The 11,932-nt window shown below is 34.7% G+C and overlaps 2 protein-coding genes across 7 annotated transcripts; one reads left to right on the forward strand and one right to left on the reverse strand.

Moving 5' to 3' along the window:
* The first annotated feature begins 228 nt into the window (after positions 1–228).
* Positions 229–4,146, forward strand: LOC131623131 (uncharacterized). Of its 6 annotated transcripts, XR_009290149.1 has the most exons (10): positions 229–398; positions 464–592; positions 689–728; positions 841–916; positions 1,008–1,208; positions 1,377–1,583; positions 1,664–2,222; positions 2,305–2,418; positions 2,540–2,620; positions 2,837–4,146. XR_009290149.1 is itself a non-coding variant. In XM_058894141.1 (7 exons), the coding sequence occupies exons 1-7, from the start codon at positions 356–358 to the stop codon at positions 2,000–2,002; spliced, it is 1,035 nt and encodes a 344-aa protein (XP_058750124.1). In that variant the 5' UTR covers positions 229–355; the 3' UTR covers positions 2,003–2,292. The 6 variants fall into 6 exon arrangements, 1 of the variants encoding a protein (XP_058750124.1); XR_009290147.1 differs by having other exon boundaries at positions 2,540–4,146; XR_009290148.1 differs by having other exon boundaries at positions 1,664–2,064; positions 2,161–2,222; positions 2,305–3,237.
* Positions 4,147–6,926: 2,780 nt separating this feature from the next.
* Positions 6,927–7,850, reverse strand: LOC131623120 (protein FAR1-RELATED SEQUENCE 5-like). The gene has a single exon (XM_058894134.1). It carries the CDS (start codon positions 7,848–7,850, stop codon positions 6,927–6,929), a length of 924 nt encoding a protein of 307 aa, XP_058750117.1.
* Between the last annotated feature and the right edge of the window lie 4,082 nt (positions 7,851–11,932).

Here is an 11,932-nt window from a genome sequence, read left to right on the forward strand (position 1 = left end):
TAAACATTGTTATTTGCATTTTTTTCATCATAATACCACACCAATTGAATTAAAATAATATTATTTTCTGACACACTGACATAAATCAGTAATACCACTACCGATAATGATGCTCTAAGGGGCATTTAATAAAAAAAGATTTTAAAGGATGTAAAATAAAACTCGCTATAATGGCATGGGCTTAATAATATATTTAATTCTTCAATTAATTTATAGAAAAAAAGAAAAAGAGATATATCAAAAACGAGTTTTTCACGTAATTGTTCGATTCCGACACCGCAACAGAAGAGAAACCCTAGACGCAAAATTGTTAATCCTCCTCTACTCATCAATCGGAATTCCTTTTCAATTCACTATGGACGCTCAGAGAGCTCTCCTCGACGAACTCATGGGTTCAGGTACTAGCTATTTTCCTCACTTGAATTATTTATTCCTAAATTGAACAATTTATCTTGGAATTCAGCTCGAAACTTGACGGAGGAAGAGAGAAGGGGTTACAAGGAAGTGAGCTGGGACGATAGAGAAGTTTGTGGATTCTTTATGGTCAGGTTTTGTCCTCACGATCTCTTCGTCAACACGCGTAGTGATCTTGGTCTGTTTTTCTTCAACTATTCTATACTCAACTTTTGCATCCTCTTCAATTTTAATACTCTGTTGTATAAGTTTTAATGGGTTTCAACTCATGCAGGACCTTGCCCCAAAATACATGACCCCAAGTTGAAAGAGAGGTAAAAACCTATATTTATTCATGATATGCCCACAACTGATTTTTTTTAGATTTCAAATAATTGTATAGACGAGTTTCAAATTTAATCACTTTTAATGTGCTGCTGACTTCAGTTTTGAAAATTCCCCAAGACATGATGCGTACGTACCCAAATTTGAAGCCGAACTTTCTCAATTTTGTGAGAAATTGGTAACTCACCTATCTCTTGCCATCCTCACCCTACATTCAAAGGTGTTTTTTGTATGTTGACGTTCTTCCTATTTTCTGGTAATAATCACAGGTGATGGACCTGGATAAAAGAGTAAAGCGTGGTCGCGAACGTCTTAATCAAGAGGTGGAGCTACCACCGCCGCCACCACTGACAGCTGAAAAATCTCAACAGCTCTCTGTGCTCGAGGAGAAAATAAAGAACCTTCTGGAACAAGTTGAATCTCTTGGTGAAGCTGGGAAGGTTGATGAAGCTGAAGCTCTAATGCGAAAGGTGCTGAAGATGATGATACGACTTCTTCTCTTGTATATACTATTGATGATTTATTAGGTTTCTCTGATGCTAATTATAGAAATGGCTTTGCGAGGAGAGGATATACCTTTGAAAGATTCAAGATTGGGTTTCATCTTAAATTTATTTTTTGGGGGTTGTTTCTTTCAGGTGGAGATACTTAATACTGAGAAGGCAGTCTTAACACAGCCTCAAAATGAAAAAGTGTTAATGCTTCAGGAGAAGAAAATGGCACTCTGTGAGGTTTGCGGTTCTTTTCTTGTAGCAAATGATGCTGCAGAAAGAACTCAGTCTCATGTCGCAGGAAAGCAGCATGTTGGCTATGGCATGGTTCGTGATTTCATAAATGAATACAAAGTGAGTTTTATCCTAAACAAATTTATACATTAATTTTATAAAATCTTTCTTGAAATTATAGTTGGTATATTGTATTTCAGACTGCTAAGGAAAAGGCTCATGAAGAAGAAAGATTGGCTCGGGAAAAAGAGGTAGAAGAGCGAAGAAAACAAAAGGAGAAGGATACTGAGAGAAAAAGACCAAGTGATTCAAGTGACAGGGAGAAATATCGTGATAAAGATCGAGACAGGGAGCGTGATCGGTACAGAGATAGAGACTTGGAACGTGAAAGATCTCGGGAATATGAAGTTAGAGGTAATCGAGATCGGGGAAGGGGGATGGATTCTAGGTCGAGGAATGGAAAAAATGGGGGTAGAGACAGGTATCACAATCGGAGCAGATCACGTTCGCCTATAAGGCATAATTACAGAAGGTCTTGAAGTCCAGATTGCTCCAAGTAGTGGAATTTCTCGATAGATGTCAGAATTTGAATTTAAAAGAGGTAGACCTTAATATCCTGAGACTTTCATCAATATGTTCTTTTGGAGTCTTAATTTTTCTCATCATCAAGGGTGAATTTACCTTTTTCCCATCTCAGAGCTTTCCTGAGAATATACAATCTCCTTTTCATCAATATTATTTGTGGAGAAAAGGGTCGAGGTAGGCATTTCACTGTTGTAACTTTTCTCACAAATTTGATTTTAAGTAATTTATGATAATTCATCTCAAACATTGTGTGTAGTCTTTCTTTACCTGCATTTTCTGGAAATCATTTGATTGAGTAAAGATGTCAGACACAAAATTACATGAGTGCTTGTCATTGCTGCAAAAGTGGATGGTTTACTCTTGTTTTGAGGTAACATGTGAATCTTTTCACCTTGAGACAAATAAATTGGTATTTGTTCATAGAAATGTATTTGTTTGCTCTTTTCGTCTGTTTCATTACTTGTTTCTTAAGTTGATATAAACCAGCACAGGTTTATAAATGCTCTGCTTATTCTGACATGCATTTGACATTGAACTACTACACTCCGAAGGCACCGGTTTAGACTATATAGGTAAATTTACTGAATTTGTTAGATGTTTCCCCAATCTACCGAATTGTCATTTATAATATATTTGGGGGAAGAAAAAGCAAGTGCATTTTCCACTTAACAGTTTCCTTTGAATTTATCTAATTGGTAATGATTGTGATGAATTAGATCAGCAATAAAAATATAACTTGATATATAAAATGCTGTTTGAATGGAACATTCATAGGATTGAAAATACAGGTATTTGGCTCTTTTCCAAGTTATATGATATCATTTGCATGAAAAACCATCATTGAACTGGGGTCTTAGGTTGCTTCCCTTTGTTTTGAACAACAAGTGTCTGGGTGATGAGAGGTAATTGGCTCTCACATGTCTGTTAACGAGTTTTAAATTTAGTGTCAAGAAGCACCATTCTCGTTTTGATGTTTAGTTGTTAGGTAACTTCTGGACGTGATTCAGCAGGAAAATAACTGCCTCTTGATTGGTGAAAGGACAATAAAAGTGATCATGTTATATTATTCAATTGGCACTTGGCAGTCAAACTTTTGGTATATACACATGATAGTGGCCATGTGCATATTTTCAAAATTCAGTCTTAATGATGTAAAATTCTAGGAAAATAAAAAGAGCAATTTTGGACATGATATTGGGTGATTTTATTTTCATGTTGGAGCTGTTATAGTTTCAGATATCAAGTTTAAAGATGTATTTTGATTTTAAAAAGTTAACGAAGTCTAGTTAGTAAATGTATATTCACAAGCATAATTATTGAAATATTTTGAAAATATCGGATTGATATATCATTTGTAAAAAATGTTAATAAGGCTTAGATTAAAATCTACAACCCGCCCAAATGTGAAATGAGAATCTTCTTTCAGAAATGTCTTGAAAAAAATACCCAAGGACGATTGAAATGTATAATAGTTGATGTATCGGTAGATTGATTAGTATTTAATCTGGTATGTATCTGCTTAGCATAGACAACATGGCAATATCGATTCTTGTTATTTTCTTAAAGCGTTCCCACAAAACGATCTATTCCACTATATTAAAAACAAAAAGATCTATTCTTGGTCATAAAGCTAGGGCAATTTCTCATCCCACACATGTTATATGAGACACTTTTAAAATTTTGAAAATGTTTTTAGGTGAATTTGGAGATGCATTTTTGAATACATCTTTTAAAAAACAAGCAACACATTTTATTGAAATTGTTGTAGTTGTTGGAGAATCTTTGACGATTTTAATCAATATTAGAGTCATAAGAATTGTATCCTTATGTTTTGACCCCTGCTTTCCCGCGTTTTCTACTTGTACGTGACTTAAAGTAAAAAGCTCAGGGATCAAAGTGACAAAATATGGGACACCACTCTAAAAACCTTAAATCCCTTAATTTTCTATTTTATTTGATTTATTTTCCGTTTTCATATTTTTGAAAAAATCCAGAAAAATTTGTAGACACTTAATATGGTTTTTAGTTGCATTTTTTATATTTTTATAATTTTATTTTAATTGTTTTCCTCAATAAAGAGAAATTGTTGGTATTTACATATTTGTTGTATTGCTGATGCATGGTTATTAGGTGTGTATATCCGTATACGTGAAATACAACAATGGATCATTTGCCGTATAAATGGTGCAGCGACTTCTCCTATGCCAACCTAAGGGTTGGAAATTCACATGGAAGAAATAAAAAAAAAGTTTGTACGTGTGAGAAAAACTATCAATGATTGGTTAAAATTTAAGCAGAATACTTGGCAATAGGTAAGAAGCCTGAGAGGATCCCAATCCATCAAATACTAAATTAAAAAAAAAAACAACAAACTTTTCTAATATGCATATTCAAACATACACTTTCTTGTAAAAAAAAAAGATTTATTCGGAGATACATATTCGAAAATATCCTTTTTCATAAAAAATAGGATTTATTTGAATATGCATATCCAAATTTAATTATTTTGTAAAAAAAGGACGCGTCTGAAGATGCATCTTCGAAAATAGAGAATATTTTAGAAATTTTATGCAGGGTCTAAGAGAATGTATAAGGGTGGGATGAGAAATTGTCTAAAGTTAGACATCACAGAAAGAGACAATTATGTTAGCTCATAGAGCTGTCAATGACCCTTAAAATTTAAGAGCCTAAATTTTTTATTTTAAAAAATACATTACTTTATCCATTCTTCGAGGTAGGTAAACACACTAAAAATTCGAATTTATCCTTTCTATATTTTGACACACACTTCAATTTTAATGATATTACTAATAATTCTAATTTAATTACAGCAACGTGCATCGTTCACGTATGCTTTTTTTTTTCCTAATGTGAAAAAGTGATAAAGTTAGTATTGCATGCAATAATCAATTGTTAGTTGATCTAGTGGTGATTGACATTGAACTTGGTAGGGAGAATCTCGGTTCGATCCCTCGCAATTGCGATCGAGAAGGAATTTGACCCACTTAATGCCAGAGCTGACTCCTGAACCAGTCTATACCGGTGATGATAAGCCAAAAAAAAGTATTGCATGCTCAACTAATTAATTGGCTTCTTGCATGAAAGTCTATGGAAGTGTATTTTTATAAACATTCATGAAATGCTGAGCTGAGGTGTATGTATTTTAAGGTGTGTTAAGAGATATATTTTAAATTTTTGGATATTGTGCTTTTTCATCGTGGTGAACTAGGCTTTATAAAACGGATAAAATAATGCCTTAAAAAATGAAACTAAAATAAGTACGCTCCTTAAACTAAAAGCCTCTAAAATTTAAGTGGAGTTTCAAGACTCTAATTTTTTTACAATTTTTTGAAAAAGTAAAAAAAAGTCAAATTTTTAAATTTTTAGAAAATAAAAAATAACTTTTTTTTTTATTTTTTAAAAAAAGTATTTTTAAAACTAACCTTTAAAAAATTATTTTTATTTATTTTTAAAATATATAACTTAAAAAAATTAAATATTTTGTTCCGAATAATATAGATTTGAAAATTTCTCACTCCACCCCATAACATTTAGGCGCACCACCGAAATGACAATTTTGTCCTCGTGCTTCCGTATATGGATCTCCAGAAGCACCCATTTTTTAATTTACGATTACTTTGTTTCGTAGATGCATCTACGGAAGCATTCCGTGGATCTATCTATGGAAGCTGACAAGAACAAAAGCATTTTGAACCATAAAAGACCCATGCATTGATTCATTGATTAATCGATATTACAACGAAATTTCAAATAGAAAATTAAGAAAGCTAATAAATCTAAGAAATTACAACGGTTAAAACAATGTCGTCTAATCCATGCATCATTTGATTGCAATCCATGTCGAATTTCACTTCAACCCACCAACGTTCCGTTTACTGGTCGCAAACGAGGTACTTGTTCTAAGCCTCTGGATCCTTTTGATTTCTTCTCCGGATTTGCACTTCCCCTCTAAAAAAGACATGATAATCCTCTTGAGTTTTGTCGAAGGAATGTATATTCCAAAACTTCACCGGCACGGGGGGTTTGTTGGGAGAGAAAATGACATGCCCATCCCTTATGCGGTATTTTGGTTCAGGATCGGGAAGCTTCATTGATGTTCGGTGACATCCATCCGGCCTAATGCGAGACATTTTTGTGTTTGTGTTTAGGGTTTGTGTTAGTGTTTGTGTGTAATGCAAACCTAGAAATCCCTAATTTATAGAAGCCTTTGGAGACTATGGACCACACAAACTCTGTCACAAAAAGTTCCGTAGATATATCCACGTAAGGGTTTTAAAATCCCCCTTTTTGTAGATGCATCTACGGTAAACACCCATAATTTTTCAAATTATCATCTTCCGTAGATGCATCTACGGAAGTTTCCCTGCTTGTTTTTGCAGCAGAAGCAGTGCAGTAGCTAGCAGTAGATTGCAAATGGAAAAATGTATAAACACATAAAGACATAAAGTAAGACTTGACAAAAAGGATTATATTGCAATGTTATAGAGTATATATATTACACTTTGAAACTACATAAATACATTAAAAGAGCTATCGCCGGCTAAATCTATTGGAGGTTCTAATCTTGACTTTTCAGCATTTGACTCCTTCTTGGTGTTGTTCAACTTTTCAAAATCGTGCATCCTATCCACAAAAGGGTCCGACCACATATCAGCGACGTCGATGTGATAAAGTGTCCATTCCGGTGAAGTAGGTGGTATGGGGCATCCCGGTTTCAAGTAAACTTGTACAAAATGACGCGATTTGGAGAGCCATCCAACACATATAATACGATCAATTAGATTTGTAGTAGGTGCCGTGCGGAGCGGGAAAAAGGTTTCCGAAAAACCGTAACGCGTCAAGTCAATGCACACGATGTCATATATCCGCAATAAGATGTCCCATGTCCGGGAATCTCATCCAATGCGAAACCGGTGCGTAATCTCCACCCCAAGGAAAACCAACGACAAAAGTCTTCTCGGTAGATGTTACACCGACCATCTCAAATAATGGAAGTCGATACTTGTTGGTCTTGTAGGTAGAATCAATAAGGAGCACCGTCGAGAAAGTGTTGAACAACTTTATCGAATCTGGATGAATCCAAAAAATATCTCGGACCGTAACCTCATCATCGCAATTTCTGTACCGCGATATATATTTGTTATCATCCAACATTTTCAACAATTGTTGCATCTCGTTCCTATCACCCCTAATCGCCTTATTATTGCGGTACCGTTGATTATACACTTGCCTTATGTTTGATATATTGACGGGTTCCTTCCTTTTCAATGTGGCAAGTATATTTTTTGGTTGGACAAAATTCAAGGACATGTCTTTAATAGATACCTTCTCAACCGGATTGAGCCGACATGCCATAGGGTGGCCTTGTAATTTTGCGCACAAGTCATGGTTATGCAAAGCACAAATAACAGAGCTTCTCCACTTCTTGCTAGCCAACATATAACAACGGATTTTAAATGGACACTCGTAATTTCTAGTACCCGTGTCGCCTTTTTTAAACTTCTTTAAAGGAGGATTGTATTTCCCGCTTTTCTCGCACAACATTGTAACAATCGGGTTTCTTCTTGCGGTACCATTATCTGATCTTCCGATTACCACGCCAAATCCAAGGTCAATTGATTTCTGACGAATCCATGTTAGCATGCTTTCACGATCATCAAAGTCGTGCTTGCTAGTAAAGTCACCTCCGACATCTACCACATTTGCGACTGCCTCATCGATACTCGCACTAACATCGACTAAAGAAGCTAATTTACTTAAAATATTATCTGGGTGCACCATACCTATTTTTCCAAAAATCAATCACACAGAATTACAAAATGCTGGAAAAAAACTGCAGGGACTATTCCGTAGATCCATCTACGGAAGTGTTCTTCCTCAACACGTTCTGTAGATCCATCTACGGAAGCTAAGTTACATTTCTGCACACAAAAGTGATTGACAATGTGAACAATGTAATGGTTGAAAGTGATTATTTACCTGAAATTCAAAATCTTCAAGCTCCCTTTGATTTGTTGCACCAAAAAGTTTGAGTCTTGGAGTGATATAAAGTATTGATGAAGTAGGGTTTTTAGGGCGTGGAGTATGTGGTGTTTGAAGAAATGAAACAATGGAGGGAGTGATCATGCTGGTTCAAACTATATCAGACACTTCCTTAGATGCATCTACGGAAGAATGTGGTGCTAAGACCTTCCCGTAGACGCATCTACGGAAAAATCCCTGAACTGATTTTATGTGTATTTTCTCCCCATATACACTAGTTTATTACGCTTTCGTAGATGCATCTACGGAAGGAATCAAATTTTTTCAAAATATGGGGTGCTTCCGGAGATCCATCTACGGAAGCTAGGGGCAAAAATGAAAATTCGTGTGGTGTGTAAGAGATTCATGGGGTTGGATGAGAATTTTTTATAGATTTTAGGTCCTTAAAAAATAAAATTATAATGGGATTGAAAGTAAAGGGCAAAAAATATTTATTTAATAGAATATTTTTTTTAATCTTTAGTGGTGTTACACAATTTTGTGGAAAATAAAAAATATCTTTTTAATTTAAAATATATTTTCGGATGCACCTCATCACACATTAAAATTTATATGTAAGTGAGTCAAATTCTTATTTTGTCAAAAAATAACTCAAAATTATATATTTGAAATAAATTTAGAAATATAATGTCTAGGAGAACATGATAACACTTTTTTGTATATAGACTTTTGGTTTAAATGCAGTTTTGATCCACTTTCTTTGTATTTTCTAATTTAGTAGTCTTTTAAAAAAACTAGGTATTAGGTCCCTTATTTTGATTATTTTTGGGATTTTTTGGCCTCCTATCAGATTTGGCTATGTGGCAGTCTCACTTATGACGTGGCAATGGAAAGTTTGATCAAATTTGAAAATCTTGCTGCCACGTTATTAAATAACATTTTCGATCTGAGTTTATTTTAATAAAGTATTAAAATTATTATGGAAACATTTTTTATGCTTAAACATTATTAAGGTGAATCATTATAAACCCAGGAACGTTCATCTAACCGCATTGTTAGTATGAAGAACCCTAAAAAAGTTCACCTTCTTCCTTGTTGCGATCAACCCTAAATTTCCAATACCCAAAAATTCTTCAACCGTTCTTCCATAACCGTTTTTCATCAAGCTTCAGGATTAGCTATAGATATTCTCACTGCCACCGAGAAAAGTAATGAAGAGATGAAATTTTGTCTCAGGTACGTTCTTCCATAACCATTTTTCATCAAGCTTCAGGATTAGCTATAGAGATTCCTGCTGCCACCGGGAAAAGTAATGAAGAGATGAAATTTTGTCTCAGGTACGTATTAATCTGTCTCCCACGATAGAAACTAGTTGTATGCTTATTTTAATGTACACGGTGGTCCTTTTGTGTTTTGGGGTTTATGTGAAGAGTGTGAAAACACTTAGAAAGGGGGGGGGGGTTTGAATAAGTGGTTTCTTTTTGCAATATAAAAATGACACAGTATTTTTATCCTGGTTTGTTATAACTCAACTACTCTAGTCCACCCGCCAAGGTGATTTCACCTCTCTCAGTCGAGGACTTAATCCACTAATCGAAAACTGACTACAACAATCCACGAAGGCAACAACCAACGTCTTCTTGAGAATCTTAACCACAAGTTGGTTACTCAAGGAATACAAACTTTGAATTCTTGAGAATCCTAAGCACAACTTGGTTACTCAAGAAACAATTACAGACATAATTTCTAACAAGTGATCTTAAGTGCTTCTTGATCTAAGCTATATCACAATTGTGATTTTTCACTAAGTTTAGTACAATGAAGATGAACTTAACCTGATACTTTGAACAATAATATTTTTTAGAACAAGATTTGTTCTGATCAATATTCTTGTTTTGATGATAACAATGTATATGAATTTTGTATAAGACAATGTGGTACTCTAATCCTATGCATTTTCCATTTCAGGAAATATATAAGGAGTATGCACAATTCAGCGCTAAGAAGCACTGACTCAGAAGGTTCAGGATTGCAACATCAGAACATGCTCTCGCAAGACATCAGAAGATGGTCAAGCAGAATCAGAACATGGTCTATGAAGCATCAGAAGAACTTGAGATCAGAAGTAGAAGCACTGAAGTTCTTATGGTATCACGCTAAAGCACTTCAAACTCAGAAGACAAGAAGATGCTCTGCACCAAGCTGTAACTCTGATTCTGATTATTCAAACGTTGTATTCACAAAATCTGAGATCAGAAGTTAGTACTAGATGACAGGCTACAAAGTCTAATCTCTGACTGACAAAAGGAACGTTAGAAGCTACAAAAGGCAAAGTCAGTAAAAGTAGAGAAAATCATGGCTCGAGGTTGTTGACAAAATAGTGAAAACATTAAATACAAAGTTGTCCAGTCACACAACGCATTAAATGCAGTTCAACGGTCATCTTCTCAAATTGCCTATAAATATGAAGTTCTGATCAGAAGCAAATACGAACAACTCTTGCAAGAATACCAAAACGCTGCTGAAATCAAACCATACGAACTTCATCTTCAAACTCACATTCTTTGTAATATTTAGTGAGTGATAAGCTTAGAACTTAAGAGAAATATCATAGTTGTGATTATAGCTCTTTAAGAAGCATTTGAATACTCTTGTAATTATTTATTATTACATTGATTTGTAAATGGTTCCTAGAGTGATCAGTGAGATCAGTAGACTCTAGAAGACTTAGAAGTTTCTAAGTGTTGATTTCCTAGAGTGATCAAGGTGTGATCAGTATACTCTAGAAGACTTAGAGTGTTTCTAAGTGGAAAACCATTGTAATCAAGTTTGATTAGTGGATTAAATCCTCAGTTGAGGTAAATCACTCTAAGGGGGTGGACTGGAGTAGTTTCGTTAACAACGAACTAGGATAAAAATATTGTGTTCATTGTTTTTATCTTAAGAGTTTTTAAAGTCACACTTATTCAAACCCCCCCTTTCTAAGTGTTTTTCTATCCTTCAATTGGCATCAGAGCACCGGTTCTAGGTGCAAGCACTTAACCGTGTTAGAAAAAGATTCAGGGTGAGAAAAACACTAAGTCAATATGGTTTATATTGTTACATCCACTTCTACATCTACTTCAAATGATCAACACAACAATGGAAATGGAAATGGATACTCTAGACCACCAGTATTTGATGGTGAAAATTTTGAATACTGGAAAGATAGATTGGAAAGTTACTTTCTTGGTCTATATGGTGATTTATGGGACTTGCTTGTGGATGGTTACAAACATCCAGCAAACGCTAGTGGAGCAAAGATGTCAAGACAAGAAATGAGTGATGATCAAAAGAAACAATTCAAAAATCATCATAAGTCAAGGACTATTCTGCTGAATGCTATTTCTCATTCTGAATATGAGAAGATATCAAATAGGGAAACTGCCCATGACATCTTTGAATCATTAAAGATGATGACTCACGAAGGAAATGCCCAAGTCAAAGAGACAAAAGCTCTACCATTAATCCAGAAGTATGAAGCCTTCAAGATGGAGGATGATGAAAACATTGAAACAATGTTCTCAAGATTTCAAACTCTAACTGCTGGATTAAGAGTGCTTGACAAGGGATATACAAAAGCTGATCACGTCAAGAAGATCATCAGAAGCTTGCCCAGAAGATGGGGCCCAATGGTGACTGCATTCAAGATTGCAAAGAATATGAATGAAGTATCTTTGGAAGAGCTGATCAGTGCTTTGAGGAGTCATGAAATAGAGCTGGATGTTAATGAACCTCAAAAGAAAGGTAAGTCTATTGCTTTAAAATCTTTGAATAAAAAATGCACTAATGCTTTTCAGGCAGAGGAAGAAGATTCTGAAGAATCAGAATTAGAAAAAGAA

Source organism: Vicia villosa, unplaced genomic scaffold (genome assembly GCF_029867415.1).
Source record: "Vicia villosa cultivar HV-30 ecotype Madison, WI unplaced genomic scaffold, Vvil1.0 ctg.000052F_1_1, whole genome shotgun sequence".
Lineage (NCBI taxonomy): Eukaryota > Viridiplantae > Streptophyta > Magnoliopsida > Fabales > Fabaceae > Vicia > Vicia villosa.